Below are 26,212 nucleotides of genomic sequence, written 5' to 3' on the forward strand. Positions count from 1 at the left end.
CTCATTGTTTACAGAAGACATTTTAATACACATAGGCACATTTATATTATATATGCTGCAGCTCAACAGAAGCGCTTGTTTCCCATTCGAGGGCTGCCAGATCAGCCGCCTCTTCACAACAGCACAGATAAGTGAAGTTAAGAATTTTATTATCAGTGTTTAATATCAGTCAGACACACAGAATTTGTAATAAACAGGAATCGCAGACAGATAGCAGGAAACAGGATTTTGTGTGGACAATACAAGGACAACTGGGTACTGAAACAAGCTTGCAATGCTTTTCGTGCCTTTTCGTTCAGCTTTTGAAGAGCTAAAGCCTCAGCATTACTGCATCAGCCACAAGCAGCAACACTGGTCCCTCCTAGCTACAGTAATACTTTTTCTTCCTACGTATTCATCCATCCAATCTACAAAAACTATGATAATAGAACGTCTAGTGGTTTCTGATTAAAACTTTCCTATCAGAAGAAGCCTAGCCACTGATTAATTAGGTTACCGTAATTAATTTAGCAATGCTCTGTGCTGGTTGTTGTTCATTCCTGCCCTAGCAATGACCTCAGGCAAAACCAGTGCCACCATGGCAGTGGGTTAGCCATTAGCAGAGGACTTCCTGGAATTAGGGTTGTGGCATAAGTTGCCGGGCTTGACTGCCCTACCCATGTACTAGACTAGGTCACTGAGGGTGCACTGGAGGTGGGCTCTGTCACAGTGCAAGAGCCTTATAGCTGGGATGCTCCTGGACATCAAAACCTGTTCAGACTTTTCAGATGCTCCATACTGGCAAGGGAAGCTGCTGGGAGAGAAATATTTAAGAGTACCAGGCCAAAGGATTTAATAGTCATCTTGTTTTCTAAAAATCACAGCTCTGAACCTCAGTTGTCACGACTCTGGAAGAGACATATTCCACCTAGTGGGATATTAACGTTTAGCCCAAGTTATAGAATAAAACCAAAGGATCTGATGTCAACAACTAGCAATGACCATAAAGATTTAGGAAAAGTTTAAATTTTGGAAAAGGCTTTTGTTCTCATGTTTAAAATGCACAGTGGTGGGAGGTGATTACAGTCAGTTGTTCTGCACTGTCAGATACCATGGTTGTGCTTTTCAAACGTGAAATACACTGTGTATCATTCACCTGGCTGGCACTAGAAATCCATCTTACTCTCTCAGCCTGTGCTCTCTCATCTGTGCATCCATGGCTCCTAAAAGCCCACAGAGGTGCTTCAGTCAGAGAAGCAGCTCACTGGAAATAAAACTAGAGATTCAGCCTACAGAGATTGTATTGGGTTCCCATCCCATCATAAATGTATACATGTGAAATGGTACTATGGCTTAACTCTCATCACAGTGGAGATCCTAATGGTTCCACGGCTCTTTGGTAAGTGTAAGTGCAGAAAAATTTCCCAAAGCCTCTTCTTGGGAAGGATGCAAACAAAGTCACAGTGAGAGGAGGAACCTGGTTACTTAGGGAGGTGAGTCCACAGCACATCAAGGCTTGAATCAAAACAAATGAAGGATAAAAGTAAATATGCAAGTAGTCCCTGGCACTCGTGGGGTTACCAGACTGCAGCAGCATCTGGTCACTTTCTTATCCTTGCTCTTTCCAGCACATTCCCCTCTCTGAAATCGAGTCAGGGCAATTGCTTCAAGTTTGTAGTGTTTGGAGAAAAACAGAATAGCATAGACAAATGATGTGGGAACTGTAGGGAAAAGGAATCAAACAACAAAAGAACTGGTTTTTAATTATGTAACAAAAATATGGTTGCTCTTAGAGAAGCACTATTTCACAGCTCTGCACGAAACTCTGGGCCTGTTAGCTCAGTGAAGAGGAAACTGAATGCCAAGCTAAAGTTTAGCTCTGGCTTTCTACACATACTTGGTTGCCCCAATGTAACCTCCTTAAGGAAAAGCCTTGCATAAAAGGCAGCCATCTCTGTTTCTTCAGTCCATTTTCACTTGCCTGGCTTCCCAAATGGGCATCACTCAGGTCTTCCCAGTTGCCAGCTTACTGCCATCTTGGTGAGACACATGGTCTCCATAAGTAAGGACAGGTTTAGGTATTCTGAGTAGCCAAGAGGTGAAAACAATCCCCCACCGAGCCTGTTCACTTCTTGGCCCTACCCAGAGGCATATGAGTTGCCAAAAATAGTTCTTCTGCAAAGATCTGTATATCTGTACAGTAGAGTTACATCATATGCACATCTCACTTAGGTGAATTAAACTTTGTGGCAAATCAATAAATAAAATATAAGGAAAAGGAGTGAGATATTAATGATATTTTAAATAAGTAGGCAATTCTACCTGCCATTCTTGTAGTAAGCACAAGGGAGAAGGGAGACATGATACCACTGTTGCCTTAGTCTCCATGAACTTGCCTCCCTCAGATGTGTGAGAATTCCACTGTTCTAAGAGTAATTCTAAGGCCAGGTGCGGTGGCTCATACCTGTAATCCCAGCAGTTTGGGAGGCCACGGTGGGCGGATCATTTGAGGCCAGGAGTTTGAAACCAACCTGGCTAGCATAGCAAAACCCTGTCTCTACTAAAAATACAAAAAATTAGCTACACATGGTGGCACACACATGCAATCCCAGCTACTCAGGAGGCTGAGACACAAGAATCCCTTGAACCCAGGAGGCAGAGGTTGTAGTGAGCAGAGATCATGCCACTGCACTCCAGCCTGGGTGACAGAGTGAGACTCTGCCTGAAAAGAAGAAAAAAAGAGTAAGTCTAGTCTATAAAGACAAGTGTAATTTGTTCAACATTTTAACTCATCTGGTATTAGCCAAAATGAGACCAAAAATAAAAATAACTAAATCAAAACAAAACAAAAGCAATGACTTGTTTCATTAGTGAAGGGTGACACTGTATTGGGCTTCACTGAGAAAAGATACTTCCCATATGTTATGGGTAATTTAAGGGATTTTTCAATGGTAAATTTTACTATCTTTTAAATTCACTTCTAACTTAGACAATAAACCCTGTATAAGATGCAACTTTGCTGAAATGCAAAGTGGACATACTTTCAGTGCGACAACATTGTTTTCTGATCCTCTCCAGATACAGGTCTCTGCTAATCTTCAGAGGACAATTAACCCTCAAGGAACATGATTTTGGAAGGAGAGTGGTGTGCTAATATTTAGCAATTCTCTTGTTAGGAGGGAAAAAACTAGCATTTACCAGTTTCCACGGTGTAAATGCTCCCATTATTACCAATTTCAAGTCACCACCTTCACATTGTTGAAGAGGGAGCTGGGAAGTGGTGTGCATGGCAGGCTCATGCTGGCTGAGATAAGCGGATCTAATGCTGATTCTAGCACATCACTGGAAGGCCCTCATCCATCTCTGTTACTTTTAATCTGATTCTATTCATGCCTCCCTGATAGAATTCCTTATCCTTATCCAAGTAGGCTGGGGATTTCTGAACACTTTATGAAACTTTCGAGGTCTGAAAAGTCTCACTGAGTCCTGTGTCCATCTGTCCATTTGTTACTGTGTAATAAGAAGGAGTGGAAAAATAAATCTATATTCACATATTAATTTCAAAATAAAAATGAAGGCTATTTAGAATAACAATTACAGCACTAAAAAGGCAGGATATGGCTCATCTAATATAACCCTCTCATTTTTGATAAATAAAGTAAAGCACAGAAAGTGGCTAAGTGCTAACTTGCTCTAGATCACACAGCTGATTGATGTGAAACGACATCCCAGGAGCTCAGGCCCAGGAACCTTCACTGTGTCGTGCTGCCTTTTTTGAAAGATATTCATTCACATTTTCTAAGTCAGGATGTGTGGAGTGGCAAGAACTACTGTCAGCTTTTCTTGACGTATGTAATTAGAAGTTTCTGGCATGAGATTGTCCCAAGAAGAAGACACGAGGCCTTTACAGGTTGTTATTCTGACCATCCTCACTTTGTGGGTCTTTGGTTTGTTCCAAGGTTAGATTTGGTTGTCTTTTGTTAAAGTCCCTTTTTACTCTTAAAAGAAAGAAAAAAAGATGTTTTATTCTTTGAAAAAGAAAATGAAAGGTTTAAGCTTTTGAAATAACATTAAGCCCAATAATTTATAAATAAGCATGAGCCAAGAAAATCTTCTGAAAGCCTTTGATTTTTACGTGTTCAAATCCTAATTCCTCATCCTTTCTCATAAACAAAAACTTGATGATAATTTATCAATTAAAAATGTTTTAATACCTTACAAAAAAGGTTTCTACATTTTCTACAATAGATTGCATCATTTTCCCAATTAGAAAATAATTTTTAAAATGTTAAAAATACTTTTTCTCTGCAAGTAAAGTCTCGCTGAAACATGCCATCATTTCTGGGGCTGTTATTCTCCCAGGAGTTACTTACTTTTCTCTGTTGAAAATTATGAACTCCTTCTGGACAGAGTCAAGGTGCTCTTGAAAAAGACATGTCTTCCAGGTGAACGTAGAAAAAAAAGAAAATAGAGGTATAGTTAGCAGACAAATGAGGATCTTCGAACAGCCAATAACCTGTTGACAGTCTATTCAATAAATAGACCCAAATTGAGAAGTAAGTGGTATCTTCAAAATGGATGCTATGTGAAGATTCTGGGAAGGTGGCAAAACAGGAAGCACCAGGAATCTGTCTCCCCTTCTAGACAGCGATTGCACTGGCAGAATCTGTCTAATGTCACTATTTTAGAACTCTGGAGTCTATTGAAAACTTGCAACTTTCAGGGAAGGCTTGGGTGGCAAAGTGCAGTTAATTATGACCAACTTAAGCTCTTAGCACAGCAGCAGCTACCCATCCCTCATCCTCCAGTCCAATGGGAGGGAGCTGAGCACACACATGTTCTGGAGCAGTTTGCACACAGCCTGTGGGAGCCAGGGTGGAAAACAAGAACCATGTTCTCCAAATACTGAAGATCCGTGCTCCCATCACTGCTGCTTCTGATCACAGAGGTGCAAAAAAAATGCTTGATGGCCATTGTTGTTGCACCTCCCCCACACTGTTGCAAGCCACTCTCCCTCAGACTGAAGTGACTTCTGGGAGAATTAAAGGGCCAGCACCTTTTGCTCCCTTCATTTTTCTCCTTTGCTCCTTTTGGGAGCCACGCATGAAAGGCTGGGACATTCAAAAACAACTGCATCGGTAGGGAAAATCAGAAAGTGACTGTATATGCCCAGGGAAAGGTACAGGCTCAGAAAAGACCTAAGAAGGTCTTACCTTTACACCTCAGCTGATCTTTGGCATGGAGACAGCTTACAACAATAATAAAAAATAAAAATAAAAACAATAACAAAAAACAGCAAACCCTGGGGATAGGGGAAATCTGATTTTCCTAGATTTATCACATTATTAGATTTAAGTGTCCAATACAAAAAATAACAAGCCATGCCAGGAAATAGAGAAGTATGGCTCATTCACAGTAAAAAATCATAAATCAAAAAAGCTATCCCTTAAAGAGACCTAATAGCAGATCTACTAGATGAAGACTTCAAAATGACTATCTTAAAGATGCTCAAAGAACTAAAGGAAGATATAGAGAAAATCAAGAAAATGATGTGCAAGCAAAACTAAAATATTAATAAAAATATAGAAAACCTAAAAAGAAACTAAAAGGAAATTCTTGAGCTGAAAAGTGCAATAATTAAAATTTAAAAATTTGCTACAGGGTTTCAAAGGCAAAATTGAGCAGGCAAAGGAAAGAATCAACATCAAACTTGAAGACAGGACAGTGGAAATTACTGGGTCTGAGGAATGGGAAGAAAAAAGATTGAAGAATAACAAACAGAGCCTACAGGAAGCTTGTCCAACCCACAGCCCATGGGCCACATGTGCCTCAGGATGGCTTTGAAAGTAGCTCAACACAAATTCATAAACTTTCTTAAAACATTATAAGATTTTTTGGGGGGTGATTTTTCTTTAGCTCATCAGCTATCATTAGTGTTAGTATATTTTATGTGTGGCCTAAGACAATTCCTCTTCTTCCAATGTGGCCCAGGGAAGCCAAAAGATTGGACATCCCTGGCCTACAGAATGTATGGAACAACATCAAGCAAACCAGTGTATGTACTGTAGAAGTCCCAGAAGGAGAAGAGAGAGAAAAAGGAAAACAGAATATTTAAAGAAATCATACCTGAAAGGCATGAGCCCCCAAATCCAAAAAAGCACAGTGCATCCCAAGTAAGATGAATTCAAAAAGACTCATATTGAGACAAAATATAATCAAACTTTCCTTTTTTTTTTTTTTTGAGACAGATTTTTGCTCTGTTGCCCAGACTGGAGTGAAGTGGTACAATCTCAGCTCACTGCAACCTCCTCCTCTTGGTTTCAAGAGATTCTCTTGCCTCAGCCACCCAAGTAGCTGGGATTATAAGTATGCACCATCACACCCAGCTAATTTTTGTGTTTTTAGTATAAACAGGGTTTCATCATGTTGGCCAGGCTGATCTTGAACTCCTGACCTCAAGTGATCTGCCTGCCTCAGCCTTCCAAAGTGCTGGGATTACAGGTGTGAGCCACCATGCCCAGCCAATATAATCAAACTTTCTAAAACCAAAGACTAGGAGAGAATCTTGAAAGCAGCAAGAGAGAAGCAACTTGTCACATACATCATAACATGATGGGCAGATTTCTCATCAGAAGCTTTGGAGGCCAGAAGACAGTGGGCTGATATATTCAAAGTGCTAAAAGAAAAAACCTATCAACCAAGGATCCTATATCTGGCAGAACTGTTCTTAAAAAGTGAGAGAGAAACTAAGATGTTTCCAGATAAAAGTGGAGGGAGTCTATTACCACTAGAACTTCCCTGTAAGAAATGCTCAAGGGAGCCCTGCAAGGTGAAATGAAAGGACACGAGATAGTAACTTGAAACTATACAGAGAAATAAAGCTCTCAGTAAGTCTAAATACATTAGACAATTACAAAAGCCAAGATTATTGTAATGATAGTTTGTAAATTCTTTTTGTTTTCTACATAAGATACTAATATATATTCAAAAAACAACAATTAATCTAAAAGCTAGTATTATTGTAAATTTAGCTTGGAGGTTCTACCTGGATTTTGTGAATAGCCTAAAAACATCTCTCCATACTTAATCCCGATAGAATGTTCCCCTCAACAATGGTACTGGAGTTGATTAAATATCCTTCTCTTCTAGTCAGCAGAGTCTTCTTTATTTGTGACTTCCTTGCAGACATGCAAAGCATTTGCTTTGACACTGCACTGTCCAGCTTTCAACATCTATTGATGACTTTTTCATCAAAATGAGAAAATTTAGCCTCAAAAAAAGATGATTACCAATCCCAGTACAGAATTAGAACTGGATCAAGTGTTTTAAAAGTCTGCAAAAAAAATACTTCCAAATTTCTTCCGATGAAAAATATTCTTCTTTAAAAAAAATCATTCAGTCATTTTTTTTTTTTTTAACCTAGGAATTAGAATATGCTAAATTCTCCAGTACTGGAGAGTTTTCTTTCGGAGTGCTTGTTTAGCTGACAGGAGAGGAACAATACAAAGCACAGAAGAGGGATGGGGAACAAGACAAAGGAGAAGACACAGCTCTGTTGTATTTCACTCTTATTTACAAACGGAGGCATTTGTAATCCTGAGGGTTTCCAGTATCGGTCACAGGGGGCAGGCAGCTACAGGATAAACATAATCTGATAGAAGCTCTTTGGAACGACACTTTTACCCCAAGATTTTAGAAAAAATAATTTTTAGTATTAAAACTCAAGGTTATAATCAAGTGAAATGCAAAAATCCACATGGACTTTTTTTTCCCTCTACTATGTAACTATTTTGTTTAAACAAAGATATGAAATACACACTTGCAGATGACCTTCTAGTGTGATACTTCAGACCCCATTACTCTTAAAGCGTTCATGTTCAACGTGTTCTCTTTCCTCTGCTTTAGGTGGAGAAGTTTAAGAAGTGTAGCCAAATGGATACGTCAACAGGAGTAGCCATAAAAAGAATACGAAATGAGGGGGAAGAAAAAAGAATGGAGGGACTAATGGGTCATACATGACTCAGAAGAGAATTGTTCACTAAAAATCTTAGAACTCACCTATCAAGGATGAATGGAGCAAACAGTGATTAAACTATCATAGCTGGACATGGCATCCAAAATATTGGAAGGGTTAAGAGCAGGTGGAAATCTCAGGAGGAGAATGAGGACTTAGGGAATTTGCCTCAATAGTCAGATAGACTGGGTGGCATGGCAGTCTGTTGATTCTATATTTTAAAGATGTTGAGCAGAGCAAGATAAAGTGGAGGATATTCTGGGGGGAAAAAAACAACAAAGGCATCTGACATGAGCATTAAAGGAGCCAAGGAAAAGAAAGGCTAGGAGTTAGGAAGTGCAGTGGAAAGTAAAGCATCACAACAGCTAACATTCTGTGGAGCACTTTACATGCACTAATTTACTCAGAGCGAGCCTATGAAGTCGGTACACATACCAACTCCATCTATAAATGAGGAAACTGAGACATGGGAAAAATGCAAAACTTTAGTTATGTTCTTCTAGTTTATCACATCCTAGATTCTATAACAGTGTATGTCAACCTTGGCTGCACACAGAATCACTTGAAGTAATTTTTTTAAATACTGAGACCCAGGATATAAAATCAATGTGCAAAGATTGCTAGCATTCTTATACACCAACAACAGGCAAGCAGAGAAACAAATCATGAATGAACTCCCATTCACAATTGCTACAAAAACAGTAAAACACCTAGGAATATAGTTAACAAGGGAAATGAAGGACCTCTTCAAGGAGAACTACAAACCACTGCTCAAGGAAATCAGAGAGGACACAATGAAATGGAAAAACATTCCAGGTTCCCAGATAGAAAGAATCAATATTATGAAAATGGCCATACCGCCCAAAGTAATTTATAGATTCAGTGCTATTCCCATTAAATGACCATGGGCATTCTTCACAGAATTAGAAAAAAACTATTTAAAATTTTATATGGTACCAAAAAAGAGCCCAAATAGCCAAGACAATCTTAAGAAAAAAAAAAAAAAAAAGACTGGAGGCATTACACTACTACACTACCTGACTTAAAACTATACCACAAAGCTACAGTAACCAAAACAGCATGGTACTGGTACAACAACAGACACATAGACCAATGAAACAGAATAGAGAACTCAGAGAGCCCAGAATAGAGAGCTCCTTTTCCAGGCTTATGGCTTGATTGGAATTCCCTTGCCAACACTTGACTCTTTTCTAATGTGGTACCTAAACAGTGATGAATTTGACTCTAGAGTAACAAGGTGACTTTGAGCTACACACAGTGGGGCAGAAATGGGGCTAAGCTATAGCTAACATGATATTGATATGGTGGACATTCTTGTTAGATTTGGCTGAAGGAATGCCTTCAGTGAATGGCTGTAGATAAGATTAAAGGCACAGAGGATGAGTAATGTCACAAGCCTTTTGAACACAGCATGGGTAATTCCTATGATCAGAAAACACCTGCCATTTTATTTCCTCTGAAACATTAAGATCTACCTCTGCCCTAAGAAGTGCCAGCCTTGAAATGCTCTTTTCCTTTCCTGTATGCTCACCTACCTCTGCTCAATCTAGAGGAACTACATCAAATGTTGCCTCCTCTGGAAAGCCTATCCTAACCCTTCACTCAGGTCCAGTAAGTAATTCCCAGAGTACTTTGTGTATCTAACCATAGCATTAACCACCTACTCAGAAACATTTCCTAACATAGCAGGAACTTTATAATCATTTGAATAAGTGAATGAAGGAAGGAACAAACATGTTAATAATATAATAAGATAAGATTGACCCTCATGTTTTAAAAGCCTTAATGTAAAGAGTGATGATAGAGTGAAGAATCGGAAAAATAGTTCATAATCTTTCTGACTCTTCTTGGAAGAAAAACTATTCTTTGTTTTGAAGCAAAATACCTTTTATTTTTCAACCTGGGGTAAAAGATTAGAAGAATCTAGAGAAAAATGCTGATGTAAGCAGTTCCAAGTCCCATCTCTTAACAGAAACATCAAAAAAACAAGCAGGTACTATCAAAACCTACTTTGTCTAAACTCCAGAAAGCAAAGGTTTACTGGAATCAAGTGAACACTAAATTAAGAAAAGAAAAACAACTTAAAAATGCTCCTGGTGTTAAATCTCAGTCAAAACATTAGCTGAGCACAGTTAAAGTCACAGAGATATCAGTGATGACACAACAAGGAAGACGATCTCTACAAACATTGTTTGGAGAAGTTGCTAAAAAATGGATAACAACAGCCTTCAACAATCAAAAAATAGGAAACCATGAAGAAAGGAGGAAGCTGATTTCCAGAGTTTCCGCATTAAAGTATTTAAATGTCACATTTTCAACAGCAACAGAAAAAAATCACAAAATACACAAAGAAACAGGAAAGTATTGCCATTCAAAGACTTAACATAAGTGGATAGAAATTGTCCTGAGGAAGTCCAAACATTGAGCTTTCTAGAGTGAGATTTTAAAACAATTTTCTTGAATATGTTCAGAGTTAAAGGAAACCATGGAAGGAAACCGCAAAACAGGTCTCAAAAACTTTAAAAAGACTGAAATCAATGGAATGAAGGTAGGAATCAATAACAGAAAGAAAACTGGAAAATTCACAAAAATGTGGAAATTAAACAACAAACTCTTAAAAAATGAGTCAGAAAAAGAGATCACATGAGAAATCAGAATATACTTAGAGATGAATTAAAAACAAAACACGACATCCCAAAACTTATGGGATGGGTGAACACAGTGCTCAGAAGGAACTTTATAGCTATAAATACCAATATTAAAAAAGAAGAAATGTCTGAAGTCAAAAGCCTAACTGAACACCGTGTTAGTATGTTAAGGATTTTTGCATCTATATTCATAAGAGATATCAGTTTGTAATTATTTTTTGTGATGTCTTTGTCCAGTTTGGTATCAGGGTAATGCTAGCTTCGTAGAATGAGTAAGGGAGAAACTATTTGCAATTCACATATCTGATAAGGGTCCAATATCCAGAATATGTAAAAAACACCCTGCAATTCAACAACAGAAATGACAAGGTACATTTAAGTTATAAAGAACAAGAGGAAGCCAGCTATGTGAAGATGCAAGGGAAGAGCGTTCTAGCAACAGGGAAGAGCAAGGGCAAAGGCCCTGAAGAAGAACAAAAGGGTCAATGCTTGAGAGTGAGACACTTGCAGGGCCTGTGAGGTTGGAGGGTTTTAAGTGAGGGTCAGAGTGGGATAGTACAAGGACGTGGCAGGAAAGATGGGCAGATCATGTTGAGCATGGTAGGTATGGTCGAAAGTTATTCCCAAATTGCTCAGTTACTTCTAAAACTTTAAAAACTTGTAATAAAAAGGATCTCTTGGTTTTTATTACATGTTAGGTCTTGTTATCAGAGAGGCCTGTATCCACCTTGAGCCGAGTTCTGCTAGGTCAGGAGAAGGAGCAAGTCTGGAGAAGTGGGTTGGTTACGACATGATCATGGAGAATGGATCATTGGGAAGAAGACAGTTTAGAGACAAGCAACACGCAAGATGGGTTAGCAGCACAGCTAACCATTCTTTGGAGAGTCCTAGAAAACATTTCCTGAAGGAAATCTGACGAGAGGCCAGTTCTGTGATCAAACAGGACCGAGATGTGAACGTTTGATGAATTAATTGTCCATTGAAATATATAGTGGCCCCTGACAACTCGAGAAATTAAGGAGATGGAGGATACTTATTTGTTTGCAGAGCCATCTTTACCACAAGACTACACAATCTTTGAGAAAAGGGACAGCATCGAGGACAGAAATTATATCTCCATCATTTCTCACTCCAGTGTTTAGCACAGGACCTGGCAGATCATAGGTACTCAATAAAAGTAGTCTAAATGAGAGAGGGAGGGATAGATGGAGGAATGGATGAATGGTCGTGGGGATAGATAGATGACCTTTAGAGGAAAAGTGAATGTTTATTACTTCATCATCATTGTAATTCATAGAGCCACGTGTGAGTATAAAATCCCACTGAGTGTTTGCAAGTTACTGCACTGAAATCTTGAGTTCTGATTATGACAGAGAATAATATACTTAGTTACAAAATTAATTTAACTCAGCCTGAAATCCAGCAATAGGGCTCCACCATGTTAGAATTCCATTGTTCCTGTGAACGGACACTCTTCTGTGAGGCTTGATATCCTAAAATTCTGCTTGTGGCAAAGAACAGACATCATCTCTAGGGTTGGCTGCACCCAGAAACTCCTCAAAGCAGGAGTGAGGTCCAAAACAACCATGTGTATACTTTGAAACCTTCCCCTTTACCATAATTTTATGAATCATCCCCTGACCTAAGCTTGGCGAATGACAGTTCCTCTCCCAGGAAATTTGTCAATTTTGAATTGAGAACTGGAAGAGAGCAATAACTGAGTCAAGTTCATGGCAGAGCTCTAGAGGGAAAGCCTACAAGTAAAACATTGCTGCTAAGATCCTCAGAGCAGCTCTGGTCTGCCCTTTTAGAAGCCTGGCTAATCTACTTCTCCTATTTCACTAAGCAGCAAAAGCAGGGTGCTGAAATGACCTTCTGGTAGAAGCTCTCGAAGATATTGCAGCCATCATGGGGAAACCCATGACCCGGAGTTTGGTGGGGACCTGCTTACCTGAGAAGAATCGCATTTCCTCATATCCTTCTCCTTCTTTGCCAGACGCTTTTTTTTCTTGTGAAGAGGTTTGGACTCCAAAATCATTTCCTCGAGTTCAAAGGTAGGATCACAATTCAGCCTGCCTTTCTGCAAGGAAGACAATTGGCTCAATCCTCAGATTACTGTATCATTCTGAAAAACACACCAGACCTAATATGGAAAATAACACTTAATCTTGACAGAGCAGTCCATGAATAACATGCTGGGATTCCCACTCTAAGTTTTACGTTATTTATTGCCAGCATCGTTTCTCATATTCTTCGTTTATTTTTCTAAACTCTCAATTAGCCCTCAATGAGTAAAAACAAAAGCCAACTTACAATTATTTTTCTAAAGTGGAAGCTTTTGGGTTACGTTCCCCAAAGTGCATTCTAATAATCATGTAGCTCAGAATCACCTAACTTGCTTGCTCAGCTTCCCAGTTCTCCAACCAGACTTCCCAAATCAGGATTTCAGAATGTGAGGTCCAAGAACTTGCACTTTAATAAGCTCCCCAGATGATTCTAATTCACACTAAAGTCAGAGAAACATAACGTAGAACTTCTTTTGAGCCAGCATTGACGGCTAATTGCAGGGACACACACATAGAAGGAGGGGGAAGCAAGAGTGGGGGGTGCCTAGACCTTCATTGCGTCATGTGTCAATTATGGTACAAGTTGTCCCGTTGGACCCTGCAAAATAGAGAGGTAAGAACTCAGACCTACCCTCCTGTTGCTCCATAAGGTACAATTCTACTATACTGCTTTCTCCTTTCTCTCACTTTGCACTTTTTCCTTACCCTCTCATTGGAGCATGCCTCCTGCTATGTGTACATGAAGGATCACACTCTCACATTCCCACAGCAAATGCCTCACTTGTGTTTAAGAAAAACTTTTTTTTTTGAGACAGGGTCTCACTCTGTTACCCAGGCTAGAGTGCAGTGGCATGATCACTGCTCACGCAGCCTCAAACTCCTGGGCTTAAGCGATCTTTCTACCTCAGCCTCCTACTAGGTAGCTGAGACTACACCCAAGTACCACCATGCCTGGTTAATGTTTTTTTTTTTTCTTTTTTTGTAGAGACACGGTCTTGCCATTTGCCAAAGCTGATCTTGAACCCCAGTCCTCCTTCCTTGGCCTCCTAAAGTGCTGAGATTGCAGGTCTGAGCTGCCATGAACAGCCAAAACAGAAAACTGAATTGGTTCTACAGGCCCCTTTAGAAGCCTCTTATTCTGCCCAATATACCTACAATTGAACATATAATTTCAGTTCTAGGCAGAGAGAAGGAACTAGAGGCCTCACTTGGGACCTTTGGCCTAAGCTTCTGGACTTCGGCTCTTACCAGCATAATGCAGTAGACCACAGAAGTCCATTGGTTTGGGTATCCATCCAATGGGAATTACGTGTCTTTGGTTATCAGTCCTTACAAATAAAAATCCCTGAGATGGAACAAACAAAGGAGGAAGGGCAAATGGTAAAATAAATTCCTCACCTCACCTCCAACAATTTACAATTCTTTGACTCAGATCTCTAGGGACAAGAACTTCTGAATCTTTAGAATCAAAGAAAACTTTAAAAAAATCAGCAGATTCATGAGAATGACTATTTGGAGAACTAGGACTTCCTTTCAATAAAAACATACCATAAAAAGTGGTTAAAAGCTAGAACTTCAGTGGCAAATATACCTGGCTTAGAATCCAAGCTTGACTCCTTGGTAGCTTTGTGACCTTTGGTGACAAACTTACCCTACGTGTGTCTCAATTCTCTCATCTGTAAAATGGGAATTGGGGCTCTCTTACAACACCGGTGTGATTATCTAATGAGACAATGTGTGAATCTGGCACACAGGGTAATGTGCACTGAATGGGGCTTATTATGGGTTTGTTAGGATTGACTCACATTAGGAATGAAACCTGGAATGAGCCTCTTCTGAAAAACTGCATCCCAGTTTATATCATTCATATATGGGAAGTTCTGGACATCAGACAACTGAGAAAATCGTTGGTCTGGATTAGGTTCAAGTAGCTGCCAATAAAATACAAACGTCAAGGCCATAAGAAAGGATAGGAGGGCAAAGAAATCATACAAATTCTCTCTAAATGTTTTCAAGTGTAGGACTGAAGGAAAAAAGACAGTGTCCCCCATACCTAATCCCATAAACAATGTAGAAAATACACATTATTAGAATGAACAGTATGTAGGATTCTGCAATGTGATGAGTAAAAATGGCTTGTCCTACTAAGTCAAATGTATCTTTGATTCTTGACTCCTCTACTTACTAAGGACAAATTTGTTCTCTAAATCTTAGTTTACCCATGTGTTAAAAAAAAAAAAGCAAGGGTAATAATCTATTTCATACGATTGCAATCAGGATTAATGGGAGGCTACTTATACAAAGCGCCTAGTAGAAAACCTATGGTGACAAATGTTGATACATTTTCACAAGTGAAACTCATTTCCTACTAAGAATTTTAGCTGTTTTTACAACTAATTAAAATACATTTGGGGTGGCATAGCTAAGGTGTAACTAAAGTAACTGTTAGAGCTCTAGATTTTGCTGATTGAGATAAAAGATTTTTGCCCCCTTAACCATTCCTGAGCCAACATCGCACCAACTGTGTGGCTCAAATAGGCAATGTCAGTCCCACTTGAGAATGCCTCTGAAGACGACAACCACGCACCCTCAGGGTGTAATTTGTGGAGAGAAGCAGGGCTGTCTTGGAACTAAGCAGAATTTGCTTATGGAAAATGATCATCCATTCTATGTCTTTGACATTACTGACGCAATGTCCCTATTCCAAAATAGGGAACTTGACTCCAAAAACAAGAGACACAAGTGATGACTCCTTAGCCACTAAAGCTATTTTCCATTACCAGTGACAACTGGTGCAATTTTCTCCAAAAAAAAAAAAAAAAAAAAAAAAAAAAGCCAAGCCCATTCTTCTTCAGCTCCTCATTCTTGTTTTGTATCATCACTCAATATACACTGCTGACCTGCTATAACTGTTCTTTATCTGTTTGATGAACATGGGTACCTTGAAAATCTGATGAAAGCTGTGAACCTCATTTATTCAAATACTTGTCAAATGCCTCTCCTCAGGCTCTGTGTTAGATGCTGAGAATACCATGGTACACACGTCAGACACGGTCCCTACCCTCATGAAGCTATGAGGAAAATGGTAAGTAACCAAGGATCGCACAAATGCTGGGCATAATTTTAAACTGAAAAATGCTATGAAGGAAAGACAGTGTTACATGAACTTACACCATAAAGGTGACATTTGAGCTAAGAGCTAAAGCTGTGCTTCCCAAACTGTGTAGAAGGGTCAGTTATTTTGTTTGTTTTTGTCTTTCCATTTCCAATCCACTGAAATCAGTATGTGGCCTTATTGTGCATTGCCAGTATGCAGCACCCCACATAGACACCTTGTGACTTGAGTTTGACAACCCTCAAACAAGCTTGGACCCTCTTCAATAAGACAAGTCCACTGATCATGTGTTTAGATGCTGCAGCAGTGTCCAATTGTTAAAAAAGTTTCTAAATGCTTCTCTCAAGTTCTTTTCTTATAATAGACCTGCAGAAAAAATTCATGGACTAGAACCAGTGAACCATATTGAGTAGTACTGCTCTCAAGGAGGAACCAGAGGAACTAGGATTGGAGGCACTGTTCCAGGAATAGGTACTAGCATGTGCAAAGGTCCTGTGGTGAGACGAAGACTGGTATGTAAAAGTGAAGAAGGGGAAAAGAAAGAAAAGAGGAAGAAAAAGGCCAAAGCAGTTTATGTGTAGTCAAAGGGGGGGACAAAAGTCCAAAAGCCCAAAACAAGGCTTGAGAGGTATTTTGTACCATAAAATTATTTTAATCTTCATTCTAAGAACAAGGAAAATATCCTGGACTGTCCTTTAACAGACCACTATGGGGCTGAGTGGGGAATAGAATGGAGTGGTAAAAGTGTATGGGGGCAAACCCATTATAAAGCTAGACTGATGGCAGTTGGATCAGGGAAATAGTGAGGACAGAGAGAAGTGAAATATTTTAATACTTAAAATATAAAATTTCAGAACCTAGTGATGAATTGATTATGCAGATGACAAATGAGTCCTGGTTTCTGACTGGCATAAGTGGATTTGGATAGAGAAGCCAGTCACTGAGAGAATTTCCTGAGAAGAAATTCAGGAAAGACAAAGATAAAGAAGTCTTTTGAGTTTAAGATGGCTTTGGGACATCCAAGGGGACTCTGAGTTGACTTAATGAAGCCATGTATTTGAAAGCTAACAGCTAGAAAATACACTCTAGAAATGTACATTATCACGACTGTCCCCGATATTGTATACTAACTTCTAAACTTAAACCAGAGGACCTGCTTCCTTTTGTTACTTCCTTTTGACATGCAGTCTTCCCTCTTACCTTTTTAAGAAGTGACGCCATTTCCTGTGACCAGGCAGAAGGATAAGTTACAACAGTCGTCTCAAACATGCGTACAATTTCCTTGCTGGAAGTACTGGAGCGAATATGATATGGTCTCTTAAGGGAGAAAAGAAGGAAAGGTCTTCATTTGTATAGGGCAAAAGAAAAAAAATTTTTCCAAATGTTTCCAAGCTAAACTTTCTACCAGTAAAATACCTATATCAATTTCTAACCCTGTCCAGCTGACTGTTGTGTTGCCATATGTGTAGGTGGTCCTGTGTTGCCAGACCCCCTACTTTTTCTTAAATAGTTGTTAGAAACTTATGGTTGCTTGTAAAATATCATAATTTTTAAAGTTGAACACTCCACTGAGCCAAACAAAACATTCAAGTGGGCTGAATCAGCCTCTGAGATGCTGATTTGAAATTGTTTTATAAAGTAACTTATATAAGTATTAACACGAAATACTGGACAAGTTCTCATTAAACGGAAGTCTAAAAAATTATTATGTAAGGGTTGATTGCAAGGAAATCCAGAATTTTACCATACCATCCCTTTCACTGCAACATAATGAGGAAGCTCAGGACAGAAAGCTGCTCAGAAAACATCAACTCCAGTCCCACAAATGCTATGAGTCCCTGGTTCCACAGAGTATGGCATGGTGGAGAATTTTGTGATGAGGCAGAAGCTTTTAAAAAAAAAAAAATCTGGCGGGGAAGAACCAGGTTCTTCTACAGTTTGAACTTTGAAGAAAAGTAATTTAAAAAGGAAAGAAATTAAAAGAAACCTGTGGATTAGTTGTAGTTTTCACAGCTTTACACTAGAGGACAGCCTTTATCTATATTATTTTGTAGGGGACTTGCCAACACTGAAATTTCATGTCTTTTATGTGAACTGTAAGCTACTCAAAACCAGAGGTTATACCATTCTTGTTCATGAGACCAAGCATTCAGTAGGTATATAATACATGTTTATTTAACGAACAAAATTTCCATATTTGATTAACTAGCCACCGCACAGTTAATATGGAAATACACATTGATCGCATGCCTGGCCCTTTTAAGATGTTTAATAAATGACTGTTGATGGATGACCTAAATTGGCGGAAATGAAAGGGTTTAAGTTTTTTCCTGTGGTAAATCAGTGTTAAGAGGTAATATAAAATAATCAAGTGTTTGACGTTAAAAGGATTTGGTGTTAAACCTCTCCACTCAATTTCTGAGCTTGTTACTTCATCTGTAAAATGAACTATCTCATGAGATTCCTGGAAAAATTAAAGGAGATAATATGTGTAAATTTCTCAACAGAGTGAGTGGCTAATAGTATTAGACACAATACAGGAGAGAGATTTTTATCGTTATTGACACAAAGGTTAAAATGGGCATATGTAAATGTGAATGAATAGTGAACTGCAAAATGAGTCCTCAAGAAAAGTGATGGGAAGAAAGGCTTAATTTTACACATGGCAAGTCAATGTGAGCTATTCATGGAACCGTGAAGTGCCAGGAGGTGACCCTTGAAAGGGAGATTAATTCAAACTTTTTTTCTTTTTAAGTAAGGTCTAAAAACAACTGCCATATTCTCCCCCTCAACACTAAATAAAGGACCATAGCTAAATCATGTGTCTTGGTAATTATATAGTAGAAATAACTCATTAACTCAGTATCAATAAAGGAGTGTTAGATGCTTTATCACCATTATCAATGTTTATTGATAATTTAGTAGCCAAAGGGTTAGGTTACTCCATATGATTCAGACTATGTTTATCACTAAGAATCAGATTAGGCTTAGTATACTCAAGTTTCTAGGCTTATATGTGTATGCACATGTGTTTTTCCTTCTTTCTATGTTTCTTCTTGATTTTAATTCATTGCTGCTTCTCAACCTACTGTTGAGAAAATAAAATGATTTTATAAACAAATGAATTAACTGATGAATGCCACAAGCAGCTGGTTTAAATGTGTACATTTTTCTCTAGTTACTTTACAAGGCCATATGACTGAATTTAATTTTTAAAATCTCCATGACCTGTTGGTTTATTTAAAAATAATCACATTGTCTTTATTTTATTCATAATTTACTTTTACAGTTCTAAATTTTAAAATTAACTTGAATTAATCAACTACCAGAATTGTACATTTATTTATTTACCAATTATTTATTGAATGCCTACCATGTTCCAGTACCTTTCATAGGCATTGAGGGTACAATGAAGAACAAGACACATATGGTTTCTATGTTGGTAGGGCCTAGAGTCTACTTAAGGAAGCACGTAAATTTATTATATAGACAGTACACACACACACTCTTAAATAAATGGAATACATGCTATAGAGAAAAATTACAGTATGCAATCACAGTATACATCAAACAAGCCTAAGGCATCTAAACTAACAGTGAGCATACAGAGAACAAACAAAGTGGAAAAGATGAAATGTTATATGGGAACAAATGATGTGTTGTGAATACGGTTGTATTTCAGAATTGCAGTTAAGCATGTACAACGAGTACAAAATTATGTACACACCTATCCTAAATTAATACTTTTGGATACTATGAAACTATGAAAGATGTGGACCTTTGCCTTTGCAATGGCAATGAGCTAGTAGGGAGTCAGAGAGATGACAGAGCAGATTAATAGTTAAGGGACACATTCATTAAGACTGAAACCAAACTCAGAAATGATAAGAATGTTTTCAAGCACATTTTCTCATTAACACATATACTTTTCTGTAAATAAAAATTTTGTTTAGCACCCTTCCTCTGTGGTTTAGTTGTATTGATACTTATAATTAAATGTTATTTCCTTTTCTTCAGATAAGCTATATTTTGAAACATAATTGCAGGTAGCCTAGTTGGTGATTTTTTTCTAGAAGGTGTTTAAGTGATTTGTAGTGATTTGTTCCTCCATTCATTCAATAAACATGTATTATATACCTATTAAAAGTTAAATATTGTGACCAGGTGCGGTGGCTCACGCCTGTAATCCCACCACTTTGCGAGGCCAAGGTGGGTGGATTGCTTGAGCCCAGGAGTTCAAGACCAGCCTGGGCAACACGGTGAGACCCCACCTCTACAAAAAATATAAAAATTTTCCAGGCATGGTGGCATGTGCCTGTAGTCCCAGCTATTTGGGAGGCTCAGGCAGGAGGGTTGATCGGGTAGAGGAGGGGAAGATTGGAGTGGGCCGAGATTGTGCCATTGCACTCCAGTCTGGGAGACAGAGCAAGACTCTCTCTCTCAAAAAAAAAAAAAAAAGAAGTTAAATACTGTCAATAATACTAACCTATATAAGATACATACTTTACCTTTAATGAATTAACAACCTAATAATATACAAGAGATAAAAAATAAAAATTGATATACCTATAGATTTAATCCTTAAAAAGAAAATATTTAGGTGTTCTGATCTAGAAAGCTGTACATTTTATCCTATGAAATGAAAAAAAAAAAGCTCAGGAAGGTAAAACATAATTCTATTTTTGCTAAAACAACAAATCGGTCTATATCTATCTGTCCGAGATAGAGTATCCTTATGAGAACAGAAACAAGTTGGAAGTGAATGCAACAAACTGCTAAGGTGGGGGTTAAAGGTCAAAGGGAGTTTAATTTCTTAATTGGAAATGTTCTTTGCCTTAGAAACTATAACTGATTTTTGCTTTCATTTTCATGGTTTTCTATATTTTCTAATAATCTTAGATTCCGAAGAGTCACAGGATACATAAAGTAAATAAATGTTTGGAAGAGATTCGGATCACTTTAGCTAGGGAGGTCAGAGGATGTTTCCTTAGAGAAAGTACTATTTTGTCATAGGCATGAATAGAATTTGAATATGGAGAGATCTAGAAAAACCTCCCCAACACAAACTGGAATAGTTTAATAGTGTGTCCTTTCTTAGAAATGACCAAAATATATTGGCTCTAAAGATTTTGAAAAGCCCTGCAATCAAGACATACCCTGTATTAAAACTTCATTTAGTGATTTCCAACCTTAAACAGAGTGATTTTTAAAGAAGACCAAGGTTTGCCTTGGAAACTATCTTTATAGGCAAAGGAACAAGAGGTTAAAAAACCCAAGAGATGCTTTGAGAAGAGAAAGAAGTTCTAAGAGGCCAAAATGAGTTCATGAGGGGTCAGAAATATACAAATGGAAGCAAAATCTGAAATGTTGACCTAATTCCAAAGAATATCCACCTAAGACATCTGAAGTTTGTTGCGGGGAGTGAAGGCTGGGGTGCAGATAAGGCTTGTGAAGGACGTGTGTGTGTGTGTGTGTGTGTCTGTGTGTGTGTGTAGCACTGGGGAGCAACAGTACTTTCTTTTTCTTAACAGAAAAGGTCATATCTGTGCTTTAGAACAACGAATCTGTCAATGTTAACATATCAGATCACAGGGAACTACCATAGAAGTAAAATAACACAGGAAGAAGAGAAACAATTTTCTTAGCAAAATTCTTTCCAGGCAGGCAAGAATACCTCTTTTAGATAGGTGATAGTTAAATACAATCCTAGGCATGTTTGAAGAATAACAGATAGTTGTTTGTTTGTTTGTTTGTTTCAACTCACTCCTCAGCTTTTGTTTTGCTAGGTGTGTCATAAAAGATGAGGGCAGAGCACAATCGCTCAGAACCCCAGAAGGAGCTAGCAAGGAGCTAACACAGAAGCACAACCACAGAAGGTGAGTAAATTGGCTGGGGAGAAAAAATTAAGGGTGAAGTGGAAAGAGCAAATATGTTTCTACTTTTAGGTAAGTGTATGATTCTCTTCTCTGTTTTCCTATAAAATCAAGAGTAGCGTTATCTACTTCTTCACTGGATTTATTTAGAAACTTGAAAAAGAAGCCCATCAGGAGATAAAAACAGGTAGGATCTGAGGCTTCCTATGTAGGACTTACACATTTGGCTTACAAGGGTGGTCCTTTCACATTAATTTAACTAACTCATCCAAATTTGAATATGCTTAAGAAATAGTGCTACAATGATTCCCTCAGGAAAGGCAGGAGTACGAACAATGAACTAATGAATATTTGGGTGTAAAATGGACCCTGTAGAGTGAATGAAACAGATAAAATTGTGAGCTCCTCCTCTTTTTTTTTTTTTTTTTTTTTTGCTTTAGAAACACTCATCTTTGATTTCCTGAGCTAGATAAAGCCATTGGACCATGATGAAATAACCCCAGCTTCTAACAACTGTTCTTAATATGAATAGGTCAGTTACTTGGGAGATGGCATTTTTCATGCAGAAATCATGACGGTGTGTTGTGGAATCAAAGAAGAGGACTACTGACAGTAGCAGAAAGAATGACTCCAAAAAGTTAAGAGAGGAGGGCTGCAGTATCTGGATGATGACTTGAGATACCCAATTCCTTAGTTCTGTGGGATAAACAAGCTCCTAAAGTCAGGTCTTCAACTCTTTGGTGTTAGAGGAATCACTGATTGCGTCCATCACTGGGACCTCAGAGTACACAACCTGTTATGGACTGAATGTATCCCCCCAAAATTCCTAAATTGAATCCCTAACCTTCAATATGATAGTATTTGGAGATAAAGCCCTTGGGAGGTAATTGGGGTTAGATTAGGTCATAAGGGTGGAGCCCTTAGGATAGGATTAGTGGCCTTATTATAAAATGAAGAGAAAGAGATTATCTCTCTCCCTGTCATGTGAAGGCAAGAAAGAAACTGTCTGCAAATCAGGAAGAAAGCCCTCACCAGAACCCAACCATGATGGCACGTTAATCTGATTTCTAGCCTCCATAACTGAGAAAATAAATTTCTGTTGGCTAAACCACCCATTCTGTGGCATTTTGTTAAGGCAGATATTGCAGACTAAAATTTTGGTATTGAGAATTGGTGTGCTGCTGGAACAAATGCCTTAAAATGTGGAAGTGACTTTGGAACTAGTTACTGAGCTGGAAGACTTTGGATGTATGCACTAGAAATACGGATATTAAGGGTGATTCTGGTGAGGTCTGACAGAAATGAGGAACATGTTATTGGAAACTGGAGGAAAGGTGATTCTTGTTATAAAGTGGCAAGGAGCTTGTCTGAACTGCGTTCTACTATTTTGCAGAAGGTAGAAATTGTGAGTGATGAAATGAGATATTTAGCTGAGGAAATTTTCTTCCTTCCTTCCTTCCTTCCTTCCTTCCTTCCTTCCTTCCTTCCTTCCTTTCTTTCTTTCTTTTTTTTTTTTTTAGATGGAGTTTCGCTCTCGTTGCCCAGGCTGGAGACAATGGTTGCTCACTGCAACATTTGCCTCCCAGGTTCAAGTGATTCTCCTGCCTCAGCCTCTCAAGTAGCTGGAATTACAGGCATTCACCACCACACCCAGCTAATTTTGTATTTTTAGTAGAGATGGGGTTTCTCCATGTTGGTCAGGTTAGACTCGAATTCCTGATCTCAGGTGATCCGCCAGCCTCAGCCTTCTAAAATGCTGGGATTATAGGCATGAGCCACTGCACCAGGCCAGCTGAGGAGATTTCTAAGCAAAACTTTGAAGGAGTAACTTGGTTCCTCCTGTCTGCTTACAGTAAAATGCGAAAGGGAATGTTTGAATTGGAGAAAAAATAGTTAAGCAAAAAGCAACCAGAAATTGAAGATTTCTATCCATATTGCAGAAAATGAGCAAGACTGTTCAGAAGAGAACACTAGAGTGTAGCTGAACAACCAGTTGATAGACATAGAGGGCATAGCTCATGAACTTAATTAGTTATCTCAACAGAAGCCAGAAATAAAGAAGGGATTATACTAGCAGATGCTGCCAGTTTGAATTTAAGGAGATAGAGAAGGTGGCATGGAATGAAGAAAGGCTGTCAGGCTTCTTGGACTTTACAGGCTGGGACCGTAATGCTATCCAGCTGTGAACATGTGATATCCTTCAAGTAAAAGGAAGCAGGATCATGAAGGTGATTCAGATATCATCAGGGCTGCCATTCCCATTACACGTCCAGAGTGCACTGGCTTGGGGAGCAGGGTTGCGTCCACCTCAGTTTCAAAGGGCAGGACCACCACCCAACAGAGCTGTGTAGACAGAGCCTTCACAGAGAGCCATGTGGGTAGTGACTTTGTATAGAGTCACTTAAGCAAGTCCCCTCTCCCCATCGCCAGCCATGAGAGTGATGCTCCCATGCCCATGTCGATCTAGAGGGCAAACCAACAAACCAAAAAGATTATTCTCAAGTTTTAAGCCACAATAGAATTTGCTTTGATATGTTCTGGACTTGTTTAGGAGCTGACGCCCCTTCCTTCTTTCCCATTTCTCTTTTGAAATGTTGGAATGGGATTGTCTATCCCACAGCTATGGTACCATTGTATTTTGGAAGCACATAACTTGCTTGTTTTTGTTTTTTGTTTTCTTAGTGATGGGGTCTCATCTGTAGCTCAGGCTGTAGTGCAGTGGCAGGATCATGGCTCACTGCAGCCTCTACCTCTTGGGCTCAAGTGATCTTCCCACCTCAACCACCTGAGTAGCTGGGACCACAGGCATGCCCCACCATGCCTGGCTAATTAGAAAAAAAAGTTTTCTTACACACAGGGTCTCCCATGTTGCCCAGGCTGGATATTATATTCCTTGAGCTCCTAGGCTCAAGGAATCCTCCTGCCTCCTGCCTCTTAAAGTGTTGGGATTACAGGCATGAGCCAGTGCCTGGCCACTTGTCTGCTTTTATAGGTTCACAACTGAGGAGAAATGTTGCCTTAGGATGAATCATACCTCAAGTCTCACCCATACACAATTTCTATGATGTTTAGATGAGATTTTGGACTTTAGAGTTGATACGGGAATCAGTTAAGACTTTTGGGACTGTTGAATGTACGTATTTTGCATATGAGAAGGACAAGACTATTGGAGGGGTCAAGGGTAGAATGTCATGGACTGAATGTTTGTGTCCCACTGAAAATTCAGTTGAAGCCTTAACCCTCAATGTGATGGTATTTGGAAACAGAGCCTCTGAGAGGGAATAAGGGTTAGGTTAGTTTATGGGGGTAGGTCCCTCATGATGGGATTAGTGGACTTATAAGAAGACAAAGATCTTTCTCTGCCATGTGAGGACACAGAAAAAAGGCTGCTGTCTGCAAGCCAAAAAGAGACTTCACCATAACCCGACCATTCTGGCATCTTAATCTCGTACTTCCAACCTCTATAACCAAGAAAATAAATATCTGTTATTTAAGCCATCCTGTCTGTAGTATTTTATTATGGTAAGCAGAGATGACTAAGATATAACCTTAGGAGTGTATTTCCATTATGTAATAGTTTGCACAAATTGTATAAAATATGTTTCAGCATATTTGCTTTCTTTTCATCCCTTTTTTCTAGAAATGAGTTTCTTAGTTTAAGAAATGTTCCTTTAAAAGGAAATGACTCTAATTTGTCACTGAACCCAGAACCCAGGAGCCAAGTGATAGAAATCCAACACGAGAGAGCATGAATTGTGTTGTATTAATAATTCACACTAGCCTTGGTGAGGTATGTCTGAATTAGAGTCCTGTACTGTGACTGCAAAATGAACTTTCTTTAAACAAACACAGATATTTACACAAGATATTTAGTGAGGTGTATTGATTTCTCCTCTTTGGGAGTTTATAATATCCATATTATTCCTTTACTTTTAACTGTGTAATTTAATGTTAATTGACTTGGTTGGTCCCATATGCGGGACAAATGAATTAACCTGTGCAGAAATCTCAAGGGGTGTTATCAACATCACATGGCATAGCCGATTTCAGCTTTCAAGTGAACCGATTTGTTCTTAGCAAACAACACATTCTTTCATTCTAAAATAGAACTTGCTGGAAAAATAACCAAAGAGGAAATGCAATACTACAGTACCCGGCCTCTCAGCAGTTCATATGCCGTCACTCCCAGGGACCACCAGTCAACAGCAAAGGAATAGCCTGCTCCTTTTCTGGAGCTGAACATCTCGGGTGCTGAAAAACACGAAAAATTAGACCAGTTTCATTCCCTGAGACGTTAATATTATATTTTCTCAACATGTTCCTCCAAAGAAGAATTACCAGGATAAAAAATATAAACACTTTGATGGATGTTTATCATCCATTGCTAGATTGCTCTCAGCAGGCAAACATTTCTGATTTTCTAATCTCTCTCAGTAGCCTCATTCATCAGCCAACACACACAGGCATGCATAGGCCTTCATGTGTAAACTCTTCTC

At 38.8% G+C, this 26,212-nt stretch overlaps 1 protein-coding gene across 3 annotated transcripts in view; it reads right to left on the bottom strand.

Moving 5' to 3' along the window:
* Nucleotides 1-26,212, bottom strand: part of STK32A (serine/threonine kinase 32A) — a 152,884-nt gene continuing 126,672 nt past the window's right edge. Inside the window, exons 8-13 of one of the 3 annotated variants that reach the window (XM_008014871.3) lie at nt 25,870-25,967; nt 17,044-17,160; nt 14,534-14,659; nt 12,614-12,742; nt 4,353-4,417; nt 1-3,977 (exon numbers count right to left, since the gene is read on the bottom strand). In XM_008014871.3, the coding sequence (XP_008013062.3) occupies nt 3,884-3,977; nt 4,353-4,417; nt 12,614-12,742; nt 14,534-14,659; nt 17,044-17,160; nt 25,870-25,967 (629 nt within the window). In that variant the 3' untranslated portion in view covers nt 1-3,883. The remainder of the gene's footprint in view (nt 3,978-4,352; nt 4,418-12,613; nt 12,743-14,533; nt 14,660-17,043; nt 17,161-25,869; nt 25,968-26,212) is intronic. The other 2 variants (XM_073010594.1, XM_073010595.1) reach the window with 2 other exon arrangements.

This window comes from Chlorocebus sabaeus, chromosome 23 (genome assembly GCF_047675955.1).
Source record: "Chlorocebus sabaeus isolate Y175 chromosome 23, mChlSab1.0.hap1, whole genome shotgun sequence".
NCBI classification, from domain to species: domain Eukaryota; kingdom Metazoa; phylum Chordata; class Mammalia; order Primates; family Cercopithecidae; genus Chlorocebus; species Chlorocebus sabaeus.